The following is a 26,357-nucleotide window of genomic DNA, read 5'->3' as shown; positions in this document are numbered from 1 at the left end:
TTACCCTCACTGAGCCGTTAAATTGCCTCTACCGCACAAAGGCTGATGGCGGCGTTGGTTTTCTGGCAAAGTACAGCAGGATAACTTTTGTAAAGTGTGAGCTGCCTTAATTTCAGGAGTTGAAGGATGTAATCCTTAACCATTCATTAAGAACATTGCTCTTTATGGACAGGACAAGCACAAGGTCAAGCACAACACATTCTATACTGTAGCTTTAAAGCACAGACTACACACGTACATTAATTGATGGTGGTGAACATTCCACATTGTGTAGGGCTCCTAGTAAAAACCAGTGCTGAATGGATAATTGGCATTTTTTCCACATCATTTTATGCTACAAGATGTGAATAATTTGGTATATACAGTAGAGTGCCAAGGTTGGAACTCTCACACCACATGTGTTTTCCAGTGTTAACAGTATTTTAATGAAATATCACAGAACTCACATGGACAAGAATAAATGGTCTTTTTTTTCCAAGCAGTAAATGTTAGCCACTTAAGTTGTCTAGAAAATCAGGACATATCACTTAGAAATGTAACATTTTAATATGTTACGAGAACATAAATGGGAAATTATTTCAAACTAGCCAACCAAGCTGCATGCGATCATGGTCTGTTTTCATTGAGGCGTGCTTATTAAAGTATATCTTCTGATGTCAGGTCAAGGATTTAAGAAATGGCCAGCAGTGCATGATATAATATTCCTTATTCTCAAAATAGAAACAGAGGTTGAAAAAAGGCAGCTCCAAGCCTTAGGGCTGTGATGCTCGGTACTCTTAACTAGAGACATTTATAAATAATATAAAGAAAAGAAGCTGTCAGAAAAGATTAAAATCCATATAATACAGCACAAACACGAATACGGCATGTGTAAACCTTTCCTTATTCCACATTGTGGTTCTGCACCAGTGTGCTTTACAAACCCCAAGAGATCGTCTGGCTACTTCTCTGTAAAACTTTTTATTTTATTTTGTTTTTTTTGTTTTTTTGTAAAAGTGCATGACAGATATAATAATCACATTATATACTGTGGAGTTTTCAAATGGCAAAGTCACAGGGAGTTCAAGAAGATGATTCCTCCAAGCTCTTCTTTCCTTTTGCTTTAACTGTGTGAAAAGATCCCAAGGCAAGTTCCTAAGTGAAGCAGTTGAAAAGTTCACATTAGATTTAGGAGTTGAACGAGGAAGAAGCTGCTCTTTCAGAATGTATTAATTGAGATTAAAGACTTAGTGCCCTTAATCCAGCCTACAAAATCCCTCTTATCAGTATGCAAAACTTGAGTATTCACTGATTCTGCTGTATGTAGTGTCCTTATTTGTATATAAATATGTTCAAGGATCTCATTAAACAACGCATGAGCCATGCTGCTGTGTAAACCCACCACTTTCATCAATTTACTAACATGTTTATCGGGTGTAATCAATTTAGGATTTTACTGCGTGATTTCATGGCTGACTTAAAGAGCAAAGTTAAAGCTCCATGTGGTTTGGTTTCTGCCAGTCATCAGAACTACTTCAGTTGTTGATGAGTTTATTCTGCATGTGTGAGCATGCCCAGTGTGAGGATTATCCCTAGGTATTTTGCAGAGAAGGCTTGCATGTGGCTTTCTCAGTGCTTTACACAAAATGAAACCAGCAGAAGGCTGAAAAAAGCACCCAGCCTTATTGTTAACGTGAGGCATTGTCCTATGAGGGGCTAGTGGATATAATGGAGAATTTCGATTAGTGGGTTATCCTCTGTTCTCCAGCCAATTAGTCAAACCTCCTGTGGTCTCTAATAAATGCCCAGCAGTTCATATTCAGCTTAGGCTGTAATTCAATAGGGTACAGTCTGAAATAAACATGAGCTGCAAGGAAATAAAAGACTATTTTTATTTTTGTGCAGGTCCTTTAAACATGACGCAGTCGCTGGCTTTTAGGCGAGCACATTACACAAAAGGTTCTTCAGTGCACAGAAAAATGTTTTTGTCACCTGCTGAAGTTAGATGAGGTTCATGTACGCTATGGTTATTGCAGCAACAAACATGCATGGCTCCTAGTTTTCAGCATTATCGAAGACAGTCAGAGTTTGCACAAAGGGCTAATCAGATCTAAGCTTCAGTCAAGCTGGCGGGTAAATCCTAAAGCACTTCTCACTGTGTTTTTTGAATTCCCAGAAGAAGCTCTCCAATTAGCGCTGTATAGTCTGCACTTTACATGTCACAGACAGTGCTCACACAAGGTGACATCAGGCTTTTCCTGTCAGATGAATGTCTCCTGCCTCGTAAAGCATGGCATCGTGTCTGGGAATGAAGCACCCTTCAAGTTTTTGCTGACAGGTTCTGCGATCAAGGCTATTAGCAATTGTTCCCTGTATTAAGGAAAACATGGACATAAAGTGCACCAAAATTTGGCATTATAAGATGCAGTATTTAAGGACGTTAACATACCACCTCTAATGGAAATGTAGGTGTTCTGACATTCAGGATGATTGCTTTCCATTTGCAAAGGAATAAAACCATTGGGCTGCAGAATGTCAAATACGCAGCAGCAGAGAGCCGCTGGAAAGGTTTGTGTAGTGGACAAATGCTTTCAGAGAAATGCAGCCATATTGGAGCTTAAAAACCTATTGGCCTTGTGACCTAGGATTTATACAGTAGCTATTAAATTAACACTAAATGAAAAGGTGTTCAGAAGAACGCATCATAAAGCCAGCATGAATTGGCATACATTCCATATTAGTCAGTGATACGAAGCTTCATTAAAGAAGTAATGGCTTGTTAATTTTAATGTCTTCACATTAAATGCTACAGACTTGTTTTTGTTACAGGATGATCAGCTCACTCAGTGACCATAAAATCTCCCCGACTGATGCCTATTTGATTAACCCAGCCACTAGCTCCATACTCAAAAATTTCATGTATACAATTGTTTCCTTGCAGTGGAGAATATTTAGAAATGTATGGTATGTAGAAACTGGACTCATCAACTCAGTAGCAGCACAGCTACAACGATAAAAAGTGCTTATAGAATCAAAACACGATGCATATTAATCATTTTGACTAAACACAAATGTCCATTTCTTTGACTACAGTAATTATGGAGTGAGATGTTATTAGTCAACAAAAGAAAAAGCAACACTGTTATCGGTTTTCCCTGCTATCTTCAGTCTGTTTCCTTTCATTCCCATTAGCTTGTCGATCATGATTTTGCTGGAATGCAAGAGAAATTCTTAAATAAGGCAACATCTACTGGCAGTGTCCTCCAAGACAGATTATAACTAAATTGTTCAGTAAGAACAATAACTAAATCCTTCTCTATTGACTTCATAATATATTCATTAGATTTCAAACCCGTTGCTTTTTCTCATTCCCCTCTCTGCTAAAAAGACAAGCGCTGGGCAGCTGTTGCCATAGCGACTAAAGTCTACCTGTCCTCTATCTGGGGAAAGTGACAAATATTCCCCAATTTACATCAGCATGAATGAAACAGTTAGATAATATGAGCCAGGTGTAATGACCTAGTGTTCTGAAGTACCTGTTATATGATGTGTTGTGTTTCTCAATTTAATTTCGCCTGCTTAACATTAACTGCTAACTTTTTTTTCCCACTTCACAGTCAAAAACCTACATGTGCAGTAGCCAAGGGAAAATACTGTGCTTTACAGTCGACTTTGAATCCGGCTTCTCCTGCTCTGAGAGCATTTCAAAGGTAATAAGGACTAAAAATATGCTGGTCTTGACTCCATCTTTACTCTTGGTGACACAGGCCTGTGTGCGACTGGAGGGTTTAACATGTGCTAATTTTGGCCCAAAAGGAAGGAGATAGTTCAGAGCCCTCAAAGTCTTCATAGACATCGGCTTGTGCTGAGAGTAATGTCTAATTAAAATACATTTCCAGGCAACTTTCCCCTTATTATCAAAACATGGTTGGATGAAATGACTCATTATTAGATCTGGATTATTATAAGCTTGACTTATAGCCCAGTCTGAATATTATTGGCCTATGCAATGCTGACAGGCTGTTCTAAATCTGGCTCGCATTGTTAATGGTTTGAAACTAATTTGCATAGGAGTGAGTGTGTGTTAGCTGATTGGTTTTGCTCTATAAGGCGGCCACAATGACTGGCGATGACGAATATGCAAACGAGGCCCGATCAGGCTTTTCAGCAGCTCTTAATGAGCTGCTTTCACTCCAGACTCCAGCTGTCCATCTTTGTTTAGGACTTAGGATAGCTCTATGCTCATGGGCTGGTACATAAGTCCATTTGTAAAGTCCCTCTATATGAGCCAGGCAATTAATATAATCCATTTTGAACAATAAAAAGAAGTATGTGGAGTGAAAATGGTCACAAATACAGTAAGCATCCAGTGCCAGCTGATGCAATCATGACTACATATTTATTTAGCATGTGACATTGACATATTACTGCCTGAAGAGTATACAAACACCACCTTTATCCTTTATCGGCTGTTCTTTTCTTGATTAATGGCTTCCTCTCTTGTTTTAGAATCAAATCTAGAGTCCCACACAGTCATAGAAATATTTAATGTTTTATACAGGAGAAACTGGGGTACGGAAGTCTTTCTGTGATTAGCAGTTTCACAAATACAACAGAAATTTAATATCTTGCACAAAAACTCCAAGACATTTGTCACCTTTAACTTTGACCTTGTATTTTGACGTCTTATTTATTTATTTATTTATTTATTTATTTATTTATTTATTTATTTATTTATTTATTTATTTATTTATTTATGCTGATCTACCTGTCATCCACAGAAAGTCATTTGGAGATATAAATTTTCCCAACTGAAGGGTTCCTCAGATGATGGAAAGACAAGAGTAAAACTTTTATTTAAAAATTCTGAAAACCAACAGATAGAAATGAAGGTAAGTCTTGTATTTGCAGTACATCAATGCAATCTGTACCATCAGACATCAAATGATAAAATTTCTGTTTAAGAATGATGCATGATTTTTTAATCATTTTTTAATAATTTTAATCAGATCAGAATGAAATAGCTTGTTAAACTTGTTTCCCATATCATGGGTTCTTTTCTCTTGGGATGCACTTGCTTGGAAAATGTAGGTCATATCGACTATTTTTTTAATTGTTTACTGCACATTACTGTAGAATGACCCAAAATCCACCATCCAGCTGATATTTCACAGTTGCCACTAGCAGTTTCTGACTATACAGTTGATATTATTACACCCTCACATACTGTATTCCCATTAAACCTGAAATTGCATAAATTCTTGTTTTCCTGTCCTTGTTTTTATAGGCTATTGGTTCTAGACAATTAAAAATTTTATCCTAAATGCTTTAAAAATCTAGCAGGGAAGCTGGGAAAAATCACTATTACCCAAGCCAAGAATATGCAGCTTGTGGCAACACTAAATCTGTTTATGATCATAAATTGCTGATGAAGCAAATGATCAGTGTCTTAGATGTTCAAGCACTATGTGTGGAGGTTTAGATTTAAATCTATGCTGGCGTGAGCAAAAATAACCAACCAGTTTAAACCTTTTATGCAAAAAAACGATGGAACCATTACATTTATGGTGTTTGTCAGACATCCTTCTCCATGGAAACCATTTTTCTCATACATACTGAGCAATTGAGGCTTAAGGGCCAAACTCGTAGGCTGGGCAATGTCAGCTTGGTAGTCCTGGGATTTGAACAACCTTCCACTCAGTAGTCCAACACCATAACCACTGAGGTGCCACTTCCCTTTGATTCTGTTGTGACCATCCAATTTTGGTGTCACTGACATTTCAGGCTGTAATGAGACTCAGTATCTGCCTTCTTATAAATGTCTAGAAAGTGAGAGTTATTGCTATGATGGTACTGATGTGCCGAGGAGCATTTCAATTTGTTCATAGCCTTTCCATTTTGAGCTAATGATAAAATCATTAAAGACACATTTTCATATGGTTTCTGCTCCCTTTAATGTCAGGCAGTTTGTACATTATTAAACTTGTGTGAGTTAGGATTAGTGTTAGTGTTTTGCTAAATGTTTTTATACTTCATCGGAATTAGGTCATTTTTAGTATGTATTTTAATTATCCTCAATATATGCAAATACTTACTACAAATGACCTAAGATTGTATTACATTGCTTGCAAACCATAACAATTGATCCTAGAAGATAAACCATTGTTTAATACATACTGTACAACTGCATTTTTGCAGATAGTGACTTTTGTTGTTCTTTGTTTTTTCTCTCTCTTTTTCCTTGACCTAATCAGGAGCTGGAGTTTGCTAATCTGACAGCAGTTCTTCACTGTATCCACTCTTTTATCGCTGCCAAAGTGGCCTCAGTGGATCCGCTTTTTGTCAACAATCAAAGCATCACACGAAAGTACATGTACAACAGCTAGAAACACAAGTGTTGTAAAGAACATGTACCATCTTGTCTGTGGTTTCATCTACTATTTTATGCACAATATCTATGAATATATCTAGTTCTTGTTATTTTTGTATGACTCTTCTAAACTAAAATGTTAAAGAAAAAGAACTTTTGGATTAGATGATATTTTGAAATGCACTGATTAATGGTTTGGTACTTGATTATCCTATCTTTACTGATCTGCTTAAAATGAACTCATATTGATCATGTAGCAAGGCAAATTTTCACATCTAGTCCATGGCATTATGGGTTTGTAAATGCATGCATTGCATTTAACACTTTACAGACCATTACGGGTGAACCTTGGAAGAAGTTAATACTGTAATATGAACTTCTGTCCTCGTGTCTTTCTCTAAAGTTCTTTCTCTAAAGTTCTGATGATTATGAATATCCCCAAAATCAGTGTACAGGTTCAACTGTTAAAATCTATTTTTCATGATAGCAATCTCCATTATTATACTTTGACCTTGTTTTATCAAACTGCTGCACAGTAACTGCAACAAAGCCTCAACTTTTAGCAACTTTTAGCATGACCGCATAATTTTGTACTGAAGTGTCCATGAATTTCACCTTTTCAATAGAAAATTCCTTAACAATAACACATTTCACAGATTTGTAGTATAGCCGTTTGATTAAATAGTAATTAGATCATGTAAGGTCGCCAACTACCTTCATACAAAAGTTTCTTTCTCTTTCTAATCTGTGATCAAATTGAAGGCCCATAATTTGCCACATTGTTCTGTATGGTGTTATTCAGTACCTTTCCAAATAAAGGAGCAGTTAATTAACTGTTGACAAAAAGGTGTATGATCTCTTTTGTGCCCAGATTTCTTTTGTATCCAGAGTACTGATAAAACTTTTAGATGTTTAAAACTGACAGGCCTCTTTGTACAGTCTCAGCTCATTGTTCATTGCTGTACCGATAATTAGTGCAATTATAGTAGATAAACACTAAAGTCCCATGCAATGTGATATTAAACCTAGGCTACATTAATTGTTCCTCCTCAGACCTGACTCAAAATTTCAGCAAAATTATGTATATCATTAAAAACAATTATTTAATTGATCTAATTTCTTATATTTTAGTTGGCATTACAAGCTTGGAACAAAAGGACCACCTGAAGCAGTTTAGTGTGAAGCAAAACCCTTCAGAGAGATTTCTAAAGTAGCAACACTCAGTTCTATTCAAAGAACTCCAGCAGACTACTGTGCAAAAAGAAGACAACTACTTGAAACTGAAATTTTCTGAATAAAAGAAGGCTTAAATGAGCTGTGTTAAAATAAAACAGCATTTTAAATTTGCATTACAAGCTCAAAAGAGATGACAAGACCTTGCTTGGTTGCTACTTCAGAACAAGCCCCTTACTGTTTAATTATGCACAAACCTTCACACAGGAAAGGTTCCTGACTGAAGAGCTTGCAGTGCACTGCTCAGTGCACTGCGTTATGTCACTTGATGCAAGCTATGCGACGTTAATGTGTGATTGTAGAGGTACTGATGCAGAGTAATCACAGTTTCAGTTAACTTCAACAATATCTAAAAGGGATGTGAACACTGAATTATTTAATTCATTCAAGGTCTTAGATATTAAATGTGTGTGAGGTTGGATGGATTATCCAGCCAATGACTCTGCTATACACAAACGTAGCACTTAGAAACACTATACTAATACTAGGTAGAGTCTCCTAATGCTTCCAAAATAACCTCAGTTCTTTATGGCATGGGTTTCAGATTATGTTGGAGACAATCCTTGTTATTAATGTTGACATTATTACATGACACAATTCCTACAGGTTTTTTAGGTGCATTTCTATGCTGCTGGGTTCAGATCCTGTGACTGGAAAGCCAACCTAAAGAACACTCAGCTCATTGCCCTGTTCAAGAAACTTCTTCTGCTTTGTGTCATGGTGCATTATAATGCTGGAAATAGCCATCAAAAGTTTGTAAATTGGGGCCATGTAGAGATGATCGTGGTCAACAAAATTCAAATAGGCTATGGTATTCCAGTGATGACTGATTGGTATTAACAGGCACAAAATGTGCCAAGAAAACATTTCTAACAACATTACATATTACTCTACCTCCACCAGCCAGGAGCGATAACACAGAACAAGTGGGTCCATGGATTCATGCTGTTGGTGCCAATTTCCATCATCTGTGTGCATCAACAGAAATTGTAATTCATCAGATCAGGCTACATTTTTCCAGGTTTCAGCTGTCTAGTTTTGGTGAGCCTGTGCATACTGCAACCTCAGCTTTCTGTTCTTAGCTGACAGAACTGGAACCTGGCATTGTCTCTTGCAGTTGCAGCCCTACTGCCTCAAGGTTCGAAGTGTTGTGCATCTGACATGCTCTTCTTCTCACTGAAAGTCTACAGAGTGTTTATCTGAGTTGAAGTGTCTTTCTGTCAGCACCAACCAGTCTCTGTTGATGTCTCATTAACAAGGCATGTCTGTCTACAGAACTGCTGCTCACTGGATGTTTTTTATTTGCTGCACAATTCTGTGTAAACTCTATAGAATGTTTTTGTGCAGATCCCAAGAGTTCAGCAGTAAAATACACAAACAAGCCATCTGCTACTAACAATCACACAACAGTAAAAATCACTGAGATCACATTTTTTTCTCATCTACGGTTGACATGAACATTACTAGAAGCTGCTGCCATGTATCTGCATTACTTTATGCATTACTCTGCTGCCACATGCTAAATATATAATTGCATGAATGTGTAGGTGTTCCTAATAAAGTGTTTGGTGAGTGTACATTAGTCAAATAGACCAGGTTTGACATCCAATCAAGTTCATCGGTACAAAAATAAACATCAATAAACCAATCAGTTGTGGCAGCGTGTCATCTTTCTCATGCTACACAATGGAATTAGCACTATAACTACTATAAGTAACCAGACTGCAGTGTCGACCTTGAGGGTGAAAATCCCAAGCCCTTCATCATTCTTAGTAAAATACTTCAATATGCTGTTAAAAATTTGAAAAAGCAATTTGAGGCAAGTTTTATTAATATATAATTAACTGCCTATATTTAACTACTGTACAGTAGCTTTTTTCTTTGTTAATGCCAGGTTCTAGAATCAGGTAGACTAGAATCAATTCAAGTAGTTGAATGTAAGTGGTTAAGTAACAAGTCAAATTCCAGCTAATGGCAAATGATTATTTACAGGATATAGAATTACTTCTGATTAATTCCCTGACATTGTGTTCATTATGGATTTGGCTAGTTTATTAAAGAATAAGATGCAAACACATCTTTAGTTTAGCTATAAACAATTATAGATAGATAGATAGATAGATAGATAGATAGATAGATAGATAGATAGATAGATAGATAGATAGATAGATAGATAGATAGATAGATAGATAGATAGATAGATAGATAGATATCATTTTAGATTAAAAAATAAATGTAACTTTTTAGATGACAATATGACAAATTTGATGTAAATGTCAGTGTACTGTGTATATTTTTGAGGCTTCTACCTACGTAAGCTGTGCACTTGAAGAGCAGCAGAAAAGAATAGAAAATCAAGTGGCTTTTGTGTGGAGTCAGCAGGGTATGACTATGTCATCTCAGGAGGAGAAAACTCTAGAACATAGACGAGTGAGTACACATAGAGAGCAAGATACCGCACAGAGAGACATGCAGTAAGAACACTTATTTTTATATATATTTTTTATATGAGCATAATTTGCACTTACTCCTGAAATGCTTTCTGTGGTAAAATATTCTGTGTTAAATGACCCTTGATGTTGAATATGTTAGTTGCAAAAAAACAGTAGTAAATTTAAATTGTCTATTTATGTCCTATTTATTTTTTTGGTTTTAGCTCTGTAACAATGTTCAACTCTACACCCAGGCTGCTACTTTGCTGTATTTTGTTTTCATGCACACCTACAGACAAAACTCCTTCTGAACGTAGGTCATGTTTTATTCATCACTTCATATACATCCGATTTATGTCCATTATACATCATACTTCATTTTGCATATTACCACTGTAGCTAAGAGCATAGTGAAAAAGCAGAAACATAAATAATCACATGAGGTACACAGAGGTTTAAATCAAATTGTCATTAACTCAGGTGTAACTCAGATAAGATGTGCCTTTGTGAATATTCCTGGTACTTAACTAAGCTCTATATTCATCTTTCAGCAGATGCATTTTAGATTATTTGACCTTTTCACATTCAGATTCTTTCAGGGAATAAAGGAGTTACATTTATCTATAAGATATTCTTAGTTATATGTACTGGAACAGGCAAGATAATCATTGCATTGAGATGATTGTGAAAATAAATAATAAATAATTTCGGACAAATATATAGAAGTCTGCATGGCCATTCATTTGATTATATGTACGTAATAAAAAAAAAAATCTGACTTAAGGCATTATTAAGGCATAGATTATTTTGATTCCTAAAGTTGTTTTGATGTTTGGTTAGTTTTTATTTTGTTCACGATATGTATCTTATAGTTTGGGTGAGGATTTAGGAAGCTTTACTTCAGTCATGCATGCCAAAATTGTGAGTAAATTGTTTGTCAGTTTTACAATCAAAATAATAATAAAATATTAGATTCAGTTCATCGCAAAATTTGCTTAAAACCCATTACTTATACAATTATTATTATTATTATTATTATTATTATTATTATTATTATTATTATTATTATTATTATTATTATTATTATTATTATTATTATTATTATTTTAGGAGTAGTAGTAGTAGTAGTAGTAGTAGTAGTAGTAGTAGTAGTAGTAGTAGTAGTAGTATTAACCCTGTCCAACTTTAATAATCAGGTTGTCATGTCTCATAAATACATTCATTTTCTATATTTTTACCATAGCCATTAATAGTTTTAATAGCAGTTACTGAATAATATGCTATAAAGTATTATACAGTATTATCAATAGTAAAAACAATCATCTTTGAATTTCACAGAAAAACTAAACAATTCTGAAACTCTGCTGATATCCTCAATACAAGAGAGTCTTCAGATGGTCAACAAAGCATTACATGAGACAGAAAAGAGGTACTGTAAACAACACATTTTGCAGAAATTACTAATTTAAAAAAAGAAATGAATAGATTTACAGTGCCTTTGTTTTTTTTGATGGCAGGAATCACTCTCAGCCATCCTACACGGAGATGTTTGCATTGTCCAGACAAGCAGCAGCAGCAGGAAGTAATGAAATAATAAATGCAGCAGAAGTCTTTCAAACCATTCTGCAACTTCTAAAGAAAAAGGAAAGTAGGAGGCAGAAAAGATCAGTCTCGGCTTCAGGTAAGATTCTGTTTTAAGAATAGTAAAATCGTACATTAGTACATGTCGGTTAAATTTTGAAATTATGGAAGACTTGTTCATATTATTTCTTAACCTCTCACTACACTATACTGTAACAATACATTACCAAAAACCTATTTAGTATTCTAGAAAAAAAAATATTACTTTGCTTTTCAGTATAAGAAAACCTTTATTAAACGTGATTATTATTATTATTATTATTATTTTTACATAATTTTTTTATAGATCTCTTTATAATGTATCCCATATGACCATATGAACTGATTTCTCCTTGTGGTACTGCCACTTCCTGATCCTGGTGATGTACCTTCCAACAGAACTCTTCCTGCTGCTATTCCAACAGTCCTGCTCTGGCTAATCAAAATGACAGATTATGCAGAGCAGGTGTGTTGGATTAGAACTGGAAATGAATTTGTAGGAAGGCAGATCTCCAGGTTGGTGATCACTATATTAAATTATACTGTATTTTGCTGCCAGAATATCTAAATTCCTACAGTTTGAAAAATGTGATTTAGTAAGGAATGTACTGTAACTGGACAAGGTTTACAGCTTTAAGACAACAATCCCTGATGGTATGGTGTGATGTGATGCAGCACTACCCCTGAAGTTAATTTTTTTCCAATAACAACATGTCTCTAAGTGTTTGAAACCTTTTATAATTCGGCACATTAATCAGACAATAAAAAAGCAGCATGACATGATATTTTGAACCGGAACGTCCTGAAGACTCACCTGTGGAAAAAACCAGCAACAAATCAATCAAACAATTATTCTATGTATATTAAATAAATGGTTAGTTTCATAAAGCTTGACCATATCAATGTCAGTGTTATTCTTCATTAAATACCCACTAATTCCTTCTTTCATAGTACATGTGACATGACTGCCGAACAAGTCCCTGTCAGTAAGCTGTTACTGTAGAAATTATAATGTATTATCACAAGTGCATTAACATAAACATGTGATTTGAATTACAGCCAACACTATAAAAAAAAAAGCTGTGAAAAAGAAAACACCTAATGACCAATCAGATATGGGAATTTCACGCCACTGGTGTATAAGTGCCGGAGAATACACTTCTTGCCAGAGCAGCATTTAGCAGGAGTGAAATGTCAGAGTGACCATGTGCACACTTAGTTATAAAGGTGTTACATTAATCCCAGTAATGCATGTTTAATGAAAAAAGGACAACTTACTCAAAAGAATTGGAATATTTAAATTTAAATGAGTCAATTAATTAGCTATTTTTTTAGAGTTCCTTTCCCTGGAGGAAGTAAAGCTGATAGCAAACCTGTCTGGGTGTCCTTCACCCCTACAGCCAGCCAGCTGTCCCATAGGAGGAGATTCTGAGAAATACCGCACCATCTCTGGAGTGTGCAATAACAGGTAGATAGCTACTCACTTAATAATTCATCCATAACACATTGCACAATGCCCATCTCCCAAGCTTATTTGAAACCATATTAATCAGTGCTGTGCTTGCTCTCATGCTAACCAGACCCTGACATTTTGCTGAAGCAACAAGGCCAAGTTGATAAGATGAGCCATGACAGATAGGATAGGTCAGGGCTTGTGGAGCGGATAGAGGCTATTTTATTTTTGCAGCTTGAATGTGAAAGCAACTAAAGAAAAACACTAAGCAGTGTGAGAATCATGCATTACTGCACCAAATGTGTCCAGCTCACAGAGAGATGCTTGAAATCAATATTTAAAGCTGCTGCTTTAGTGTGCGACATTACAGGGTTCAGGCCGAGCTTCTCTGGCTCAAAGGCACACTGTATCATTATTTAAAAACTAGGTTTATTAATGAACATATGGTATTGGAATTATTGGAACATATGTTTGAAATTATTTTTGCCATTGGTCAATATGTATATCACCTGCTTGTGTGTATGATTATCTTTTTATTTTTTATTTTTTTAAATACAGAATAATTACTTGTTCTCGGATTATTAGTTGCTCATCCTGAAAATGATTGTGCATGCACGTCAATATTGAATTGTATCCACAAAAGATATATGTGTGTGTATCTATAATGTAGTTTTAGAACTACTATAATGTAGTTTTATTGTAGTTATATTACATGACTAAGAGTGTTTCTCTCTGCAGCACAATATGCAAATACATTTGATTAGGATTGATTTGAATACATCTTTAAAAATATGTGGTACTGTATTTCATGGAACATACAAATGCACTTTGTTATTCAGAAATAAACCTCTTTGGGGAGCAGCCAGCACGGTCTTGGCCAGATGGCTCCCAGCAGAGTATGAGGATGGAGAAAGCCAACCAAAAGGCTGGAACATTGGGCACCAGTACAGAGGCTTCCATCTTCCCCCTGTAAGCTACAGACACTCATACACACTTAATCATGAAACAGAAACATGAAAAACAAGAGTATTAAGCTCAAGAGTTGATAAATATCACAATTAAAATGTAATTAAAAAAATAAAACGATAATGAACTATAATTGCAAGCCCCAGTATTCACTTAAATGTTCAACTTAATTTTTTTTGTCATTACCCGTGCACAAAATTATGAACACTTTTACACACATTTTACTCTATTCTGGATTTATTTATTTATTTTGCATCCTTAAAGTTTCCACCCCAGCTGTTCTATCACTTTTGGCACCTGGCATCCAACATCAATTTTATATAATGTCCCCTAGTGTCCCCTCAAGGCTCATCCTGTAAACAAAAAATTCCAAAAATATATCCTAATGGGTCCATTTTATTACATTTCCAGACAGATTAGGCAGTAAAAATTCATACCCTTGTCTTCATGGCTGTTAATTAAACATTTATTAGGCAAGGTGATCATAAATAAATAGAAAAAGAAATATCTTCAGAAAGGATTTTTTCAGAACTCAAAGAGATTGAAACTATATATATAGGTTTGCGATATAATACATTTATAATAGATAATTGTTTAATGTGATGTGAGACTGAGATTAATATGTATATATGATATTTAATAAATATCTAAATATTTCAAATGAATGAATAATAGGCCTCCTTGTGATCTGCTATTATGGCATGTGTTTATCTCCACAAATGCTTCTGAAAACACATCGACTTTGATCACATACAAATTGGAAGTATTTCTCACAGAAAACCAAAGAAAAGGTGAAAGTGGAGGCTGATTTCACTTAGTAAACTCTACAGCTCAAAAACTTTGCCTCAATCCTGTTGAATTTAGACAACGTTTAAGATCACAACAGATTCAATCTTCCTCACAGCAATACATCTGAAGTGTTTCAGCCCCTGAAAAATCTTAGTGGTCTTTCTGCTCATCTCTTAAGTAAATGGAAGACTTAGTGTCCACATTAAAATGTATGAGACAGGTAGAATTATTTATTTAGAACTGGGCAAAGGCCTGACAACTGAAGAGTGAGGCTAGAAAAACAACACATAAAATTACTAAAGCATTTTCGGTGTAGGAGCTGAGGACATTAATCACATTAGTCTTGTCTGATTTAAACATCACATCAATCATATTTTAAGGTTCGGGAAGTCAGCAACAAAATTATGCAAATCTCCAGCGAGTGCTGCTTAGAAGATGAGGCGTATTCCCAGATGCTGGTGGACTGGGGTCAGTATATAGACCATGACATCTCCTTCACTCCTCAAAGCACAAGCAAAGCAGCATTTTTGGAGGGAGTCAACTGCCTACACATGTGTGGAAATTCCAATCCTTGCTTTCCAATTCAGGTAACATCCACACATAAATGTCAGCAATCAGACAAGCAAAAATGCCACAAGATTGTTTGAATCAAGTATTTTCAAAAATGACCTTTTTTTTTTTTTTTTTTTTTCTTACAAATGCAGTGTCAGTCTGTCAGATATAAAGGTGCCAAAATGTTCTCTGAAGTACACTTTCTCGAATGGTCTGTGAAGTGTAACCATGGGGTCCATGCTTCATTGTTTGCTTATTTAATTTTTTCGTTTGGTCGAAATCACAGTCCATTCTTATTAAAGTTGCAATAAATATTTTTTTGTTATTGTTGTTATGTTCAGTGAAATGTGTTTTGTCAGTTGAGAATTTAGGAATAAAGTGCAATTTTACAGTTCAGCATCCAGAAATCATTGAATTGACTGACAGAACCTTAAACTGTAATGTCAATGTCTCAAAATGTAGAATGTTAATGATATTGCCAGCCCCCTATAGTAAGGTGTGAACGTATATGGCACAGTTCAGGGAAGGTCATTTTAAATGTGGACAATCAGTATCTGTGACAGAAGCCCAAAATTAAATAGTGAATATCTCATTGATTGCTTCTAAAAATACAGTAAGAAATTACAAAGCTAACTAATCTCAGTATCCTCAGCCAAAGGCAAGAAGGCAATCGCTGACACTGGAATTTATTTGTATTTGTTCTTGGGCAAATATCCCAGTATATATACAAATATTATGATATTCATCAGAATAAATGATCAATAAGTAACAAATTCAAACACATTGCTAACACATATGTTAGTGATGGGCACAGTAGGATGTGGGTCTCCTGCTGGTTTTAAGTAACTGCCTTCCAAAAGCTGTGGAAAATACAATCTATAAATCCATGGCACAGCTCAAAATAAATAATTCAGTCTATGTTGGCTAATTTGTAAAGATGCAGTTATACAGAATGCAAACAAAACTCATCATATACATCTATACATGTATTTCCCTGAGCATGCTGTAGAGATCAAAACTAAGCTCATCTTCAGCATGGTAGCCTGCAGCATTGAATACTGCCCCTGAGCAGCAGAGCTATTTTAGGAACGTGCAAGCTGTGTTCCAGAGAACGACTTCACAGCAAACAAACTATATAGTGAAATGAAACGAATGTGACTGGCCAGTAATCTTTGACTGAAAATGGCCTTTTGTCAGAAGCATTGCCCTGAACCTCCAGGCTAGAGTTATTCTAACTTATCTGTGGGCATGGAGCTCATTTACAGAATCCTCAGCTCTGAAACTAGAAAGGATTAAACAGTTTAAAAAAAGAAATAAAAAGATCTAGAGAATTATAACAAAACTGCTGCTGTATGGTTCATTACATTTATTTATTTATGGTCAAGCTGCACTACACCAGAATCTTATTAAAACCATTGCGCATATATATATATATATATATATATATATATATATATATATATATATATATATATATATATATATATATATATATGTCTATGTGTGTGTGCTTGTGTGTGTGTGTGTGTGTGTGTGTGTGTGTGTGTGTGTGTGTGTGATATTTAAATAAAAAATATTCTAAAGATGTGCTTTGGATAAAGTACTTTAGTTGCCCCCTTTACAAAGTGCAGATATCATACAAAGGATTTTTAAACATTATCATCAGTTTAATTTACTCTGAATTGAGAATTGTTTGAGGCAGTATTTACTGGGCTGAAGGGTCAATATGGATAGTTCTGTGATAGCTTTGGTTTAAGATGTTTAGAGACGAGACAACTGGTTATTAAGAAGGAAAAAAAGAACACATGGAATACATAATGTTCTCTCTGTGCCCTTGTACAGTATTTGACTGTGTGTTTGTGTGTGTCACAGATTCCTCTGCATGATGAACTATTTGGAAGTAAGAGCTGTCTCCCATTTTTCCGCTCCGCACCAGCCTGCCTAAATGGCCCGACACACACTCTACACCCACAACAGCTGCTGCAGAGACAGCAGATGAATTCAATCACTTCCTTCCTCGATGCTTCTACTGTCTATGGACACTCTATTGAATTACAGAAAATGCTCAGGAACTTCTCAAGCTCTGAGGGCTTGCTCACAGTTAACAGTGAGCACACTGATACAGCAGGTCGTGCTTACCTGCCGTTTGTCAATAAGCCCACGTCTGCATGCTTTCAAGAGCCAGGTACAGGCCTGAGAAAACGCCTGGAGTGTTTTCTTGCTGGAGATAGCAGGGTGAATGAGATTCTGCCTCTGATTGCTCTTCACACAGTTTGGGTGAGAGAGCACAATCGCATTGCCACACAACTGAAAGAACTGAACACCCACTGGAGCGCCAACACGATCTATCAAGAGAGCCGGAAAATCGTCGGAGCTTTGCATCAGGTATAAGAAATTCACAACATCTCCTACTCATATCAGGGTAACAAACAGCTTGGCTGGTGTTTGAAAACAATCGATCATCTCTGCATAATGGCTGTCGTGCCATGTGGTGGGAGAAACGTCCTGTTTGTATAGCAAAACTGGAAATCTTACAACACGTTAATTGTAGCAGAACTCAAAATAAAACTCAAACATTAATATCAATTTAACATTCATTGAGTAATAATTTAAGATTGGGATGAAGTTTAAGCACTATTGCTCAAAACTGGAAAAGCCCTGGGGTATAATTAAATCAAAATTATCTTACTGCTGAAGTTGAACAATGACTGCAATGAAACATGACTTCTCGAGTTAATTTATGTAAAATACATTCCATAAATTACTTATGCTTCACAAACTTGACCTCTAATGCGTGATTACTAATGATGAAGCTCTCAGGATTTGGGTCCTATTCTCTAAACTGCATAAATGTACATGCCTCAGCTTTACAGTATTAAAGAAGATAAGAAAACTGTGCATTATGTACTTTACTGTATATATCACTGCAACATTACAAATATCCCTTAAGCATTAAGAAAATTAACAAAACTTCACCAAACTGAAATTATGCTATAGGGTATGACATTGTGCCTTCGTTCCAGGTGAGGATTTTCAGTTTCAAAAGCACAGCAGCAATGGCTTAGTTATAGCTATAATTTTACCAAAGCTGATAGAAGGAACATAGTAGAAAACCTCATGCTAGACAATTGGCCATCTTTACCGAGAGCAGTGTAGGAGGAAAATAGTTTCATCTTTGCTTGTGCAGCTTCAAATCTTTCTCTAGAGATTTCAACATAGATCAGCGCTCACATGCTCTGTAACCCATACTGTAACCGCAATATGCTTCTTTTCTGCTGCCAGAGTGCTGATTCTTTTATATGTATTATTAACAGTACCCAGGAAAATTAACTACCATATAATTAGCAAAATCATTTCCATAATGGATACTGAAGCTCTTTTTCCTTTCTGAATGTATTGTTCCATTAAGACCGCTGAAGAATTTCAAATGCTCTGAGTGCAAATAGCAGTGGCAGATGGCATGAATGGATTAGTAGGTCTAAGACCTGCCTCTCTGTTACAAACAAAAAATAAATGTAATGATTTGTTTTTGGCAGCCACATCAGAGCTATTATGTCTTAAGATGTATGATCATGAATCCTTTTTTGGACCCAGGCTCAACAGCACCACCAGTGGTCATAAGATGAAAAATTGGCATGAAGAAGCAAGACTGGGGCTGATTTCTTTCAAAACAGTTAAAGCATGAACACAGTAGGATGACAGAATTGAAACACTTGAAATCATGAATGCTTTAAAGTATGAGTGTGTTCATGTATGTACAAGTTTGTCCCATATCATTCTTATTATGCCATCAAGGAGACCTCATTACCTAACTGGCCAACCCTAATAGATTAGTTGCCAAAGCTACTGGATTTTAGCTCAAATTTAATATCATGGCCAGCCTTTACTGGCAAAAGGAAACATGATTCACCACACTTAGAAGAGAATAATTTTTTTGGATTAAAGGCTGTCAGCCACAAACCTAATGTCTGTCCTCTTTGAGCATTCTACTCTAGATCAAAGAAACCTTGGCCACAAAAGGATCTATAAGGTTGAATGCAGCTCATGCCCCTTAAATTAAAGTGGCAGAGAAAGACACTCTGAAGTGCTATGAGACAGAAGTAGATGGGATGCGTCAAGCAGAGTGTGCACTGTTTTAACAAAGTCCCAGAGGGACTGAATTCACAAAAAAAGCAATAAAAAATGGTTTCCGGTGCCTGGTGGTGAAGCAGTTACATTATAGTCTTCATGAACAGTGAGTTTCAATATATGCAACCCTGCTGCTAAGGAGACAGTGCAGGGAAACCCTTTAGTCAGACAGACAGTCCACTGAAACAGCTACAGTAAGGATTCTAGAGGTCAGCTTAGCTATTTACTTTTTTCTTTTCTTCGCTCTCTCTCTCTCTCTTTCTTTTTACAAGTTAACTTACACAAAGAGTTATAAGGCCAGATGGTGTTTTGAGGGATAGCACAGGGGAAAGAAACATACTATCTTATCTAATCTCACACTTCAGTATTTGCCAAATTGCCATTTTACACATAGATTTCCAGTTGAGCACATATACAGCATCCTAGATAGCAAACATTATGCAGACCTCAGTGAACAAACCTGGAGCTGAGCTACTCAAGTGTACCATCTGAAATTTCAGTCTTTTTTCCTTCGTCTCATGTGTCACACTTATACCTTTACACTTTTAAACCTGGTAAGACTTAGATTTTATCGGTTGAAGTGTATTAATGATTTTCCTCAACTTTCCAAATAAACCTTAGATCTTAATCAAGGCTGTGTGCTCTCTTTACAGATCATCACCATGAGAGATTATATTCCAAAAATCATAGGAGAAGAAACCTTTAATCAAACCATTGGACCTTATGATGGTTATGATGATGCGATAAATCCTTCCATCTCCAATGTTTTCGCCACCGCTGCATTCCGCTTCGGCCATGCCACCATCTCGACACACATCAGAAGACTGAACGAGAGTTTCCAAGAGCATGACACCTTTCCTTCCTTAAAACTGCATCAAACCTTCTTCAGTCCATGGCGAATAATCAAAGAAGGTACATGTTTGTTCTGCTTTGCTTGTTGATACTTCTGTATACCTCAGTCACTATAATTTTCAGAAAAATACTTCAAAGAAAAAGCAGAAAATGAAAAGCTGAAACATTTTCTCTGCCTTCATTATCATGCTGATTCATACAGATAAGGCAGAAAACAGTAAAACTGAATATATTAATGTTAAAATTTGATTGCTCACATGCTCATATGCAGGCAGCCCACAAGTCCAAGAAAACTAATTAAAGGAAGTACTGTATGATATTCGCACTTTGGTATGTAACTCATGGATCCATCATCACAAGCAGACACGTTGTTCACTTCCATATCTAGAAGGCATTTTCCAGACTTCTGTATGTATTACAGTATATTGCAGTGAGAGCTCTGGAGAGTTCCCCTCTGTAGGGGTTGTTATTAGCTGCCATTTGGAACGCAGTTGAACGAATATGTTAACATAACATAATTTAATAATCAACATTCCAACTAAGTAACAAAAACTTCCTCAGGCTGCCATGTAATATTCAGGAGGTACAGTTCATGTAGTCTGATTTTTATACATATTTTAAAAGCTATGGGCTGAACAGTGATGAAAACAAAAAACCTACATGAAAAATATTATTTGGCATGCATTTTTATTCCATTTACAATTGAATATTACTAATTCCAAAGATAATGGACATGCATGAATGTACTTTGTAATTAACAAGAATTATTTTGGCATATTCTTACTATAGTTGAGTTTTACTGCAATTGATATTTTACTCATACTTACATATTACATACATAATTACATTTCAAATAAAAAAAACTTTACTTTTTACTCTTTAAATTTTTATGTAGACCTTCATATTTGAGAAAAGAGTTATTTTTTGTATATAGGGAAAGTTCTGCTAACATTAACTTAGCCTTCATGTTTTCTTTTATAAAACTGGATTAGACTAGAAAAGATTCCTTTAACAAAAACAGTAGTTTAGGCAGCAAGACAAATTCTACCAAATGGTAAATATTTGGAATTTACATTATATTTTACTTCCAATTATCAAACTACACTGTAATATTTTCTGACAACAGAGTTTTTATCCTGATGGTATTCTTAGTCAATAGGCCTAGTCAACCATTATTGATGTATTTATTTATAGAGACTTTAAATCACTTCTGTAAGTCTTTCTGGAGAAAGGCATCTGCCAAATGCATTAAAAGTAAATGCAAACATTAGTCATGTACATTATCAACAAAGTTACAGAGACTGAATTAAGTTTTTAAGACAATAGTTTTAAACTTAAAACGATCTTAAGGTTTCTCATCAAAAATGTTGAGGATCCTTTTAAAGTGATCATTTCAGTTTGTAATGTCCCTACAGTGGGTGTGTTCCCTTCACTGTTTTTTGGGAAATGGAAGAAAACCAGACATGAGGAGAACATGCACAGAAAATCGATAGTAACCTGAGGTCACGATTGAATCATGGACCCTGGAGCTGTGAGCCTGCAATTACCCACTGCACCACTGTGACTCCCCTATGCAATTACAACAACTTTAAAATAGTAAATGGAAAAATGGTGCTCCATTTGCTGCTTTAAAAATAAATACCTTTACATATTTTTTTTATTAGGAAAGGCATTGTTAATGCAGATGTTGAATTAGATTCTAATTCAATTGCAATTTCATTACAATTTCATTACAACCGAAGTACAATTACACTTACAATTTAATATTACTAATTTCAAAGACAATGGACATGCGTGATTGTACTTCATTATTAAATTAATATTTTGCCACTATATAGTTGAGCTTTACTGAAATTGATATTTTACTCATACTTAATTACATTTCCAATAGAAAAGTTTACTTTTTACTCTTTAAATTTTTAAACTTTACTTTTTATAATTTACTGCTTTAAAAATAAATACATTTACATATTTTTTGATTAGGAAGGGCATTGCTAATGCAGGTGTTGAATTAGAGTCTATTTCTATATTTATTTTTACATGCAGTATATGTTTAGTTGTTTGTGTATATAAAACAGTTTAAAATGAAAAAAGGCTTTAAACATAAAGGTATGATATTTATATCTGTATGTAACAATTGAAGTATAGCCTCTCTGGCTGTTTCCTCTCTCAAGGAGGACTGGATCCAATATTACGAGGTCTCATAAGTCAGCCAGCTGCCAGACAAAACCAACATCATCTGATGAATGAGGAGCTGAAGGAGAAACTCATGGTGCTCACTATTCCAGAGGCACTTGATCTGGCAGCTTTAAACCTCCAAAGAGGACGAGATCACGGCCTGCCAGGTGAATGCGCTGCCAAAAGAAGCACACACAATGTAAATTAGAGTCTGTTATACAAATTACAGACTGTTAAATTGTTAGATAAATGACAGTGACTGTACAGACATGCTTCGAGCAACACTTAAGGCTAAATATAATATCATCGCTTTAAAATGCATTTCAGGTTACAATGACTGGAGGGTGTTTTGTGGATATGACAGAGTGCAAAGCAAAGCAGATCTGAAGGATGTGATACATGACAGGGCTTTGGTGGAAAAGATAATGGATCTTTATGGGCATCCTGATAATATTGATGTGTGGCTGGCAGGTCTGCTTGAGGATCCAGTACCTGGCACGAGGACAGGACCTCTATTTGCATGCTTGATCGGAAAACAGATGAAGATGCTCAGAGAAGGTGACAGGTAAGTAGATTAGTCCATGGTTATTGCAAGTAGTGTATAGTATATTGGCTTGGAAGACATGTAAAATTAGACTTAACACTCATTCCTTCCTGCCTACTGTAAGTCTTCAAATATTCACTGATGAAGACCCGAGCACAAAGCTGACGACACAATGGCAGTTCATTTTCTTGATACAGAAAAATATCAATACAGTAAAATAAATGACCTGTAATTGAACTTACATGGAGAATTTTAAAATGCCTTTCTACAGTCACAAAATGATGTGTCAGCCAAATCCTGGATGCACTGTATGTGTTTCAGATTCTGGTGGGAAAAGCCAGGTGTATTTTCCCAGCAGCAAAGACAAGAGCTACAGAGACATTCACTGTCTCGAGTATTATGTGACAACAGTGGGCTGACAGAGGTTCCCATTGATCCCTTCAGTGCAGGAAAGTACCCTGAACACTTTCGCTCATGCACCATCATACCTTCAATGGACCTGGATGTATGGAAGGAGAACCCAGAAAAATGTAGTACATGTTAACTGAGAAATTACAGCACTATAACTATATAAAGTATCCTCTCTATACTAGATGGCTGAATGTAGCTACCTGGTGGGGTTAAATTTGAAAATAAATCTAAGGACAATGACTCAATTAGAAAGTAGGTTAATTGATCTATTGATGCTGTAGATACAGCTAAAATGGTACTTTAATGTAATACAACTATGGTCAACTATGTTTATTGTATATCTGAATCTAGTAATATAAATTTGGTTGATTAAAAAATGATTGTGTGGTGATTAAACCTTTCTTACTTTCTAAACCTGGCCTTAGTGAATGGCATTACTTTCTCAGCTATGACTCTGTTATGCGTTTTAAGTTTACTCAATGCATAAATGCCAAAAATAAGCAAAACAATGTATTTTGAGGTAAGTTTGTGATTAAACACATGCAGTTTATACATTGATAAACTGGGTGTTTATGGAATTTCCCGAATTACTTTGCATCAGTGTGAGAGAATTAAGGAAGAAGGCACAACATTCCTTTTCCCCTCCAGGCTGAAAGTGGGAATAGCATTTATTTCCAAATGATATGAATAGAGCATATGATTGGTCTGGGCAGTTTTTGCTCGGTTGTCATGTTTTCACTGATTTTACCTCAATATTCACAGTTTAAATCAAGCAAATTCTATCATGTTCTCCTCTCTATTTCTCAGCCTCTCTTTCATAGTTCTTTAGGACAGGCTGGGAAATTATTATTCTGAATAAATAAATACTTTTGAAATAACCCACTGAGAGAATAAAGTTTTAAATCATAAAAATGGCATCAGTTTTATAGACACTTATTGGCACAGTCATGCAAATATTTATGTTCTGTACCTACTTTGTGTGGCTGTATTACTTGATTCTGCAACAACTATCGAAATAGAGTTTTCTGATAGATCTCTAACAGCAATGATAAAATAATATATGTAACTGCAATTGTTTGGCTCTTTCTTGATATTTGTGAGTCTTTATATTCTTGACAATGGAAAGACTCTTGTGATACGTATTGTACCTTACTAAATTACATCAAACAATTTATGGGTATAGTCTCTTGATATCAACTAATGCTACAAAGAGAAGAGAAGAGAAGAGAAGAGAAGAGAAGAGAAGAGAAGAGAAGAGAAGAGAAGAGAAGAGAAGAGAAGATACAGTATACCTTTATTTGTCCCACAGTGGGGTAATTTCTGTTACAGCAGCCAAAGACAAAATGTGCAAATATAAAGTAGAAACATGATACAAATATACATTACAGTGTATAAATACAAAAGAAAAGTAGCAAACAATATGGTAGTTACACTTTCAAGCAAATTGCACTATGTAATATTGTACAGTTTAAAAACTGGTGTTAAACAGTGTGCATTATGGTGATTATGGTGCATTATGGTATTGTACAAAAATGTAAGTTATTTTTACTGCACAGTTATTAAAACAGTTATAACAGTGTGCATTATGGTGACTGGTTCACTGGGAGCAGCTCTGATTATACAGTCTAATAGCAACAGGGAGAACAGACCTTTGGTATCTCTCCATTCGACACGGATGTAACAGTTTGTCACTGAAGGAGCTGCTCATAGATGAAGCTGTTTCGTACATGGAATAAGAGTCATTCTTCATCAATGATGATAGCTTGGCCCCCACCTCATATAGTGTTCAGGAGAATCCCAAGGACTGAGCTGGCCTTCCTTATCAGCTTGTCCAGCCTCTTCCTGCCTGAAGTACTGTAGAGATACTGCTGCACCAGCAAACCACTCCATAGAAGACAGAGTCAAAAAAGCTCTTCAGTAGTACTCCCTGCACACCAAAAGAACTTAGTCTCTTCAACAGAATGAGTCTGCTCTGCCCTTTTGCCCTGTGGAAATCCACTACCAGTTCTTTAGTCTTCCTCGCATTTATCTGGAGGCAGCTTCACTGGCACTAATCCTGTTCTGGATCAGTCCTCTGTACTCCCTGTCATCATCCTCTGTGATTAGGCCAACGATGGCAGTCATCAGAGAACCTCTGCAGGTGACAGGTTGCTGAGCTGAGCATGAAGTCTGCAGTCAAGACGGTGAAGAGGAACAGAGCCAGGAACGTTCCCTGTGAGGCACCAGTGTTGCAGACTACCATGTCTGACTCACAGTCAATACCTCACATACTTTGGTCGGTTTGTCAGGTAATCCAGCATCCAGATGGATAATGGTCCACTCCCATGCAATCTAACTTATCTCTCAGAAGCTCAGGCTGGATCCAGTAATAGTATAGTAGACTATACCCAAGCACTTGATGCCTTGATGAATCATATAGTGGCTGGGTAATTAAAATACTACCAGTATTGCAGTATTGCTTGAGACAATATATATATATATATATATATATATATATATATATATATATATATATATATATATATATATATATATATATATATATATTATTGACAATTTTGAGATGCATCATTATTTTAATAAATATTTAATCCCTACATAATATATTTAAATTTTATATATTTTTGACTCACTGAGTAGACTGTTATTGACCTATGTTGCTTTGTGGATCACTTTAGCCTTGTATCTCTAATGCACAACTAAAGAAGAAAACATCAAACATGTCCTGACTGATGGACTACATATTGCAGTAAAGAGAGATCTGGCTTAATTAAGTTTTTGGCTGAACTGCAGAGGATGACTTCAATGTGTAGTGCTAAAAATCTTGCAGGCTCCCAGGTGAGATGGAGA

The 26,357-nt window shown here is 35.7% G+C and overlaps 3 protein-coding genes across 4 annotated transcripts in view; 2 read left to right on the top strand and 1 right to left on the bottom strand.

The window, feature by feature from the left end:
- sntg2 (syntrophin, gamma 2) overlaps positions 1–7,165 on the top strand; it is a 39,603-nt gene extending 32,438 nt beyond the window's left edge. The window contains exons 15-17 of the mRNA XM_027172105.2: positions 3,597–3,689; positions 4,761–4,871; positions 6,234–7,165. Of these exons, the coding sequence (XP_027027906.2) occupies positions 3,597–3,689; positions 4,761–4,871; positions 6,234–6,365 (336 nt within the window). The 3' untranslated portion in view covers positions 6,366–7,165. The remainder of the gene's footprint in view (positions 1–3,596; positions 3,690–4,760; positions 4,872–6,233) is intronic.
- Positions 7,166–10,244: 3,079 nt separating this feature from the next.
- Positions 10,245–24,808, top strand: tpo (thyroid peroxidase). Its single transcript, XM_047821566.1, has 11 exons — positions 10,245–10,327; positions 11,353–11,443; positions 11,532–11,695; positions 12,970–13,102; positions 13,927–14,056; positions 15,223–15,429; positions 17,267–17,779; positions 20,176–20,434; positions 22,549–22,719; positions 22,880–23,117; positions 23,418–24,808. The coding sequence occupies exons 1-11, from the start codon at positions 10,249–10,251 to the stop codon at positions 23,638–23,640; spliced, it is 2,208 nt and encodes a 735-aa protein (XP_047677522.1). The 5' UTR covers positions 10,245–10,248; the 3' UTR covers positions 23,641–24,808.
- Positions 22,590–26,357, bottom strand: part of LOC113659633 (1-phosphatidylinositol 4,5-bisphosphate phosphodiesterase beta-4) — a 48,117-nt gene continuing 44,349 nt past the window's right edge. The window contains exon 38 of one of the 2 annotated variants that reach the window (XM_047821564.1): positions 22,590–22,728. In XM_047821564.1, coding sequence (XP_047677520.1) covers positions 22,706–22,728 — 23 coding nt within the window. In that variant the 3' untranslated portion in view covers positions 22,590–22,705. The remainder of the gene's footprint in view (positions 22,729–26,357) is intronic. The other variant, XM_027172522.2, reaches the window with a different exon arrangement.

Source organism: Tachysurus fulvidraco, chromosome 12, assembly GCF_022655615.1.
Source record: "Tachysurus fulvidraco isolate hzauxx_2018 chromosome 12, HZAU_PFXX_2.0, whole genome shotgun sequence".
Taxonomy (NCBI): Eukaryota; Metazoa; Chordata; class Actinopteri; order Siluriformes; family Bagridae; genus Tachysurus; species Tachysurus fulvidraco.
This window is presented reverse-complemented; position numbering and strand designations above follow the sequence as displayed.

Bases quoted from the DNA above. Each gene is read 5' to 3' on its own strand.
- tpo (XM_047821566.1), top strand. From the start codon at position 10,249: ATGTTCAACTCTACACCCAGGCTGCTACTTTGCTGTATTTTGTTTTCA. The intron at 11,444-11,531 runs GTACTGTAAACA...TTTTGATGGCAG, and splicing joins TTACATGAGACAGAAAAGAG to GAATCACTCTCAGCCATCCT. The intron at 14,057-15,222 runs GTAAGCTACAGA...TCATATTTTAAG, and splicing joins GAGGCTTCCATCTTCCCCCT to GTTCGGGAAGTCAGCAACAA.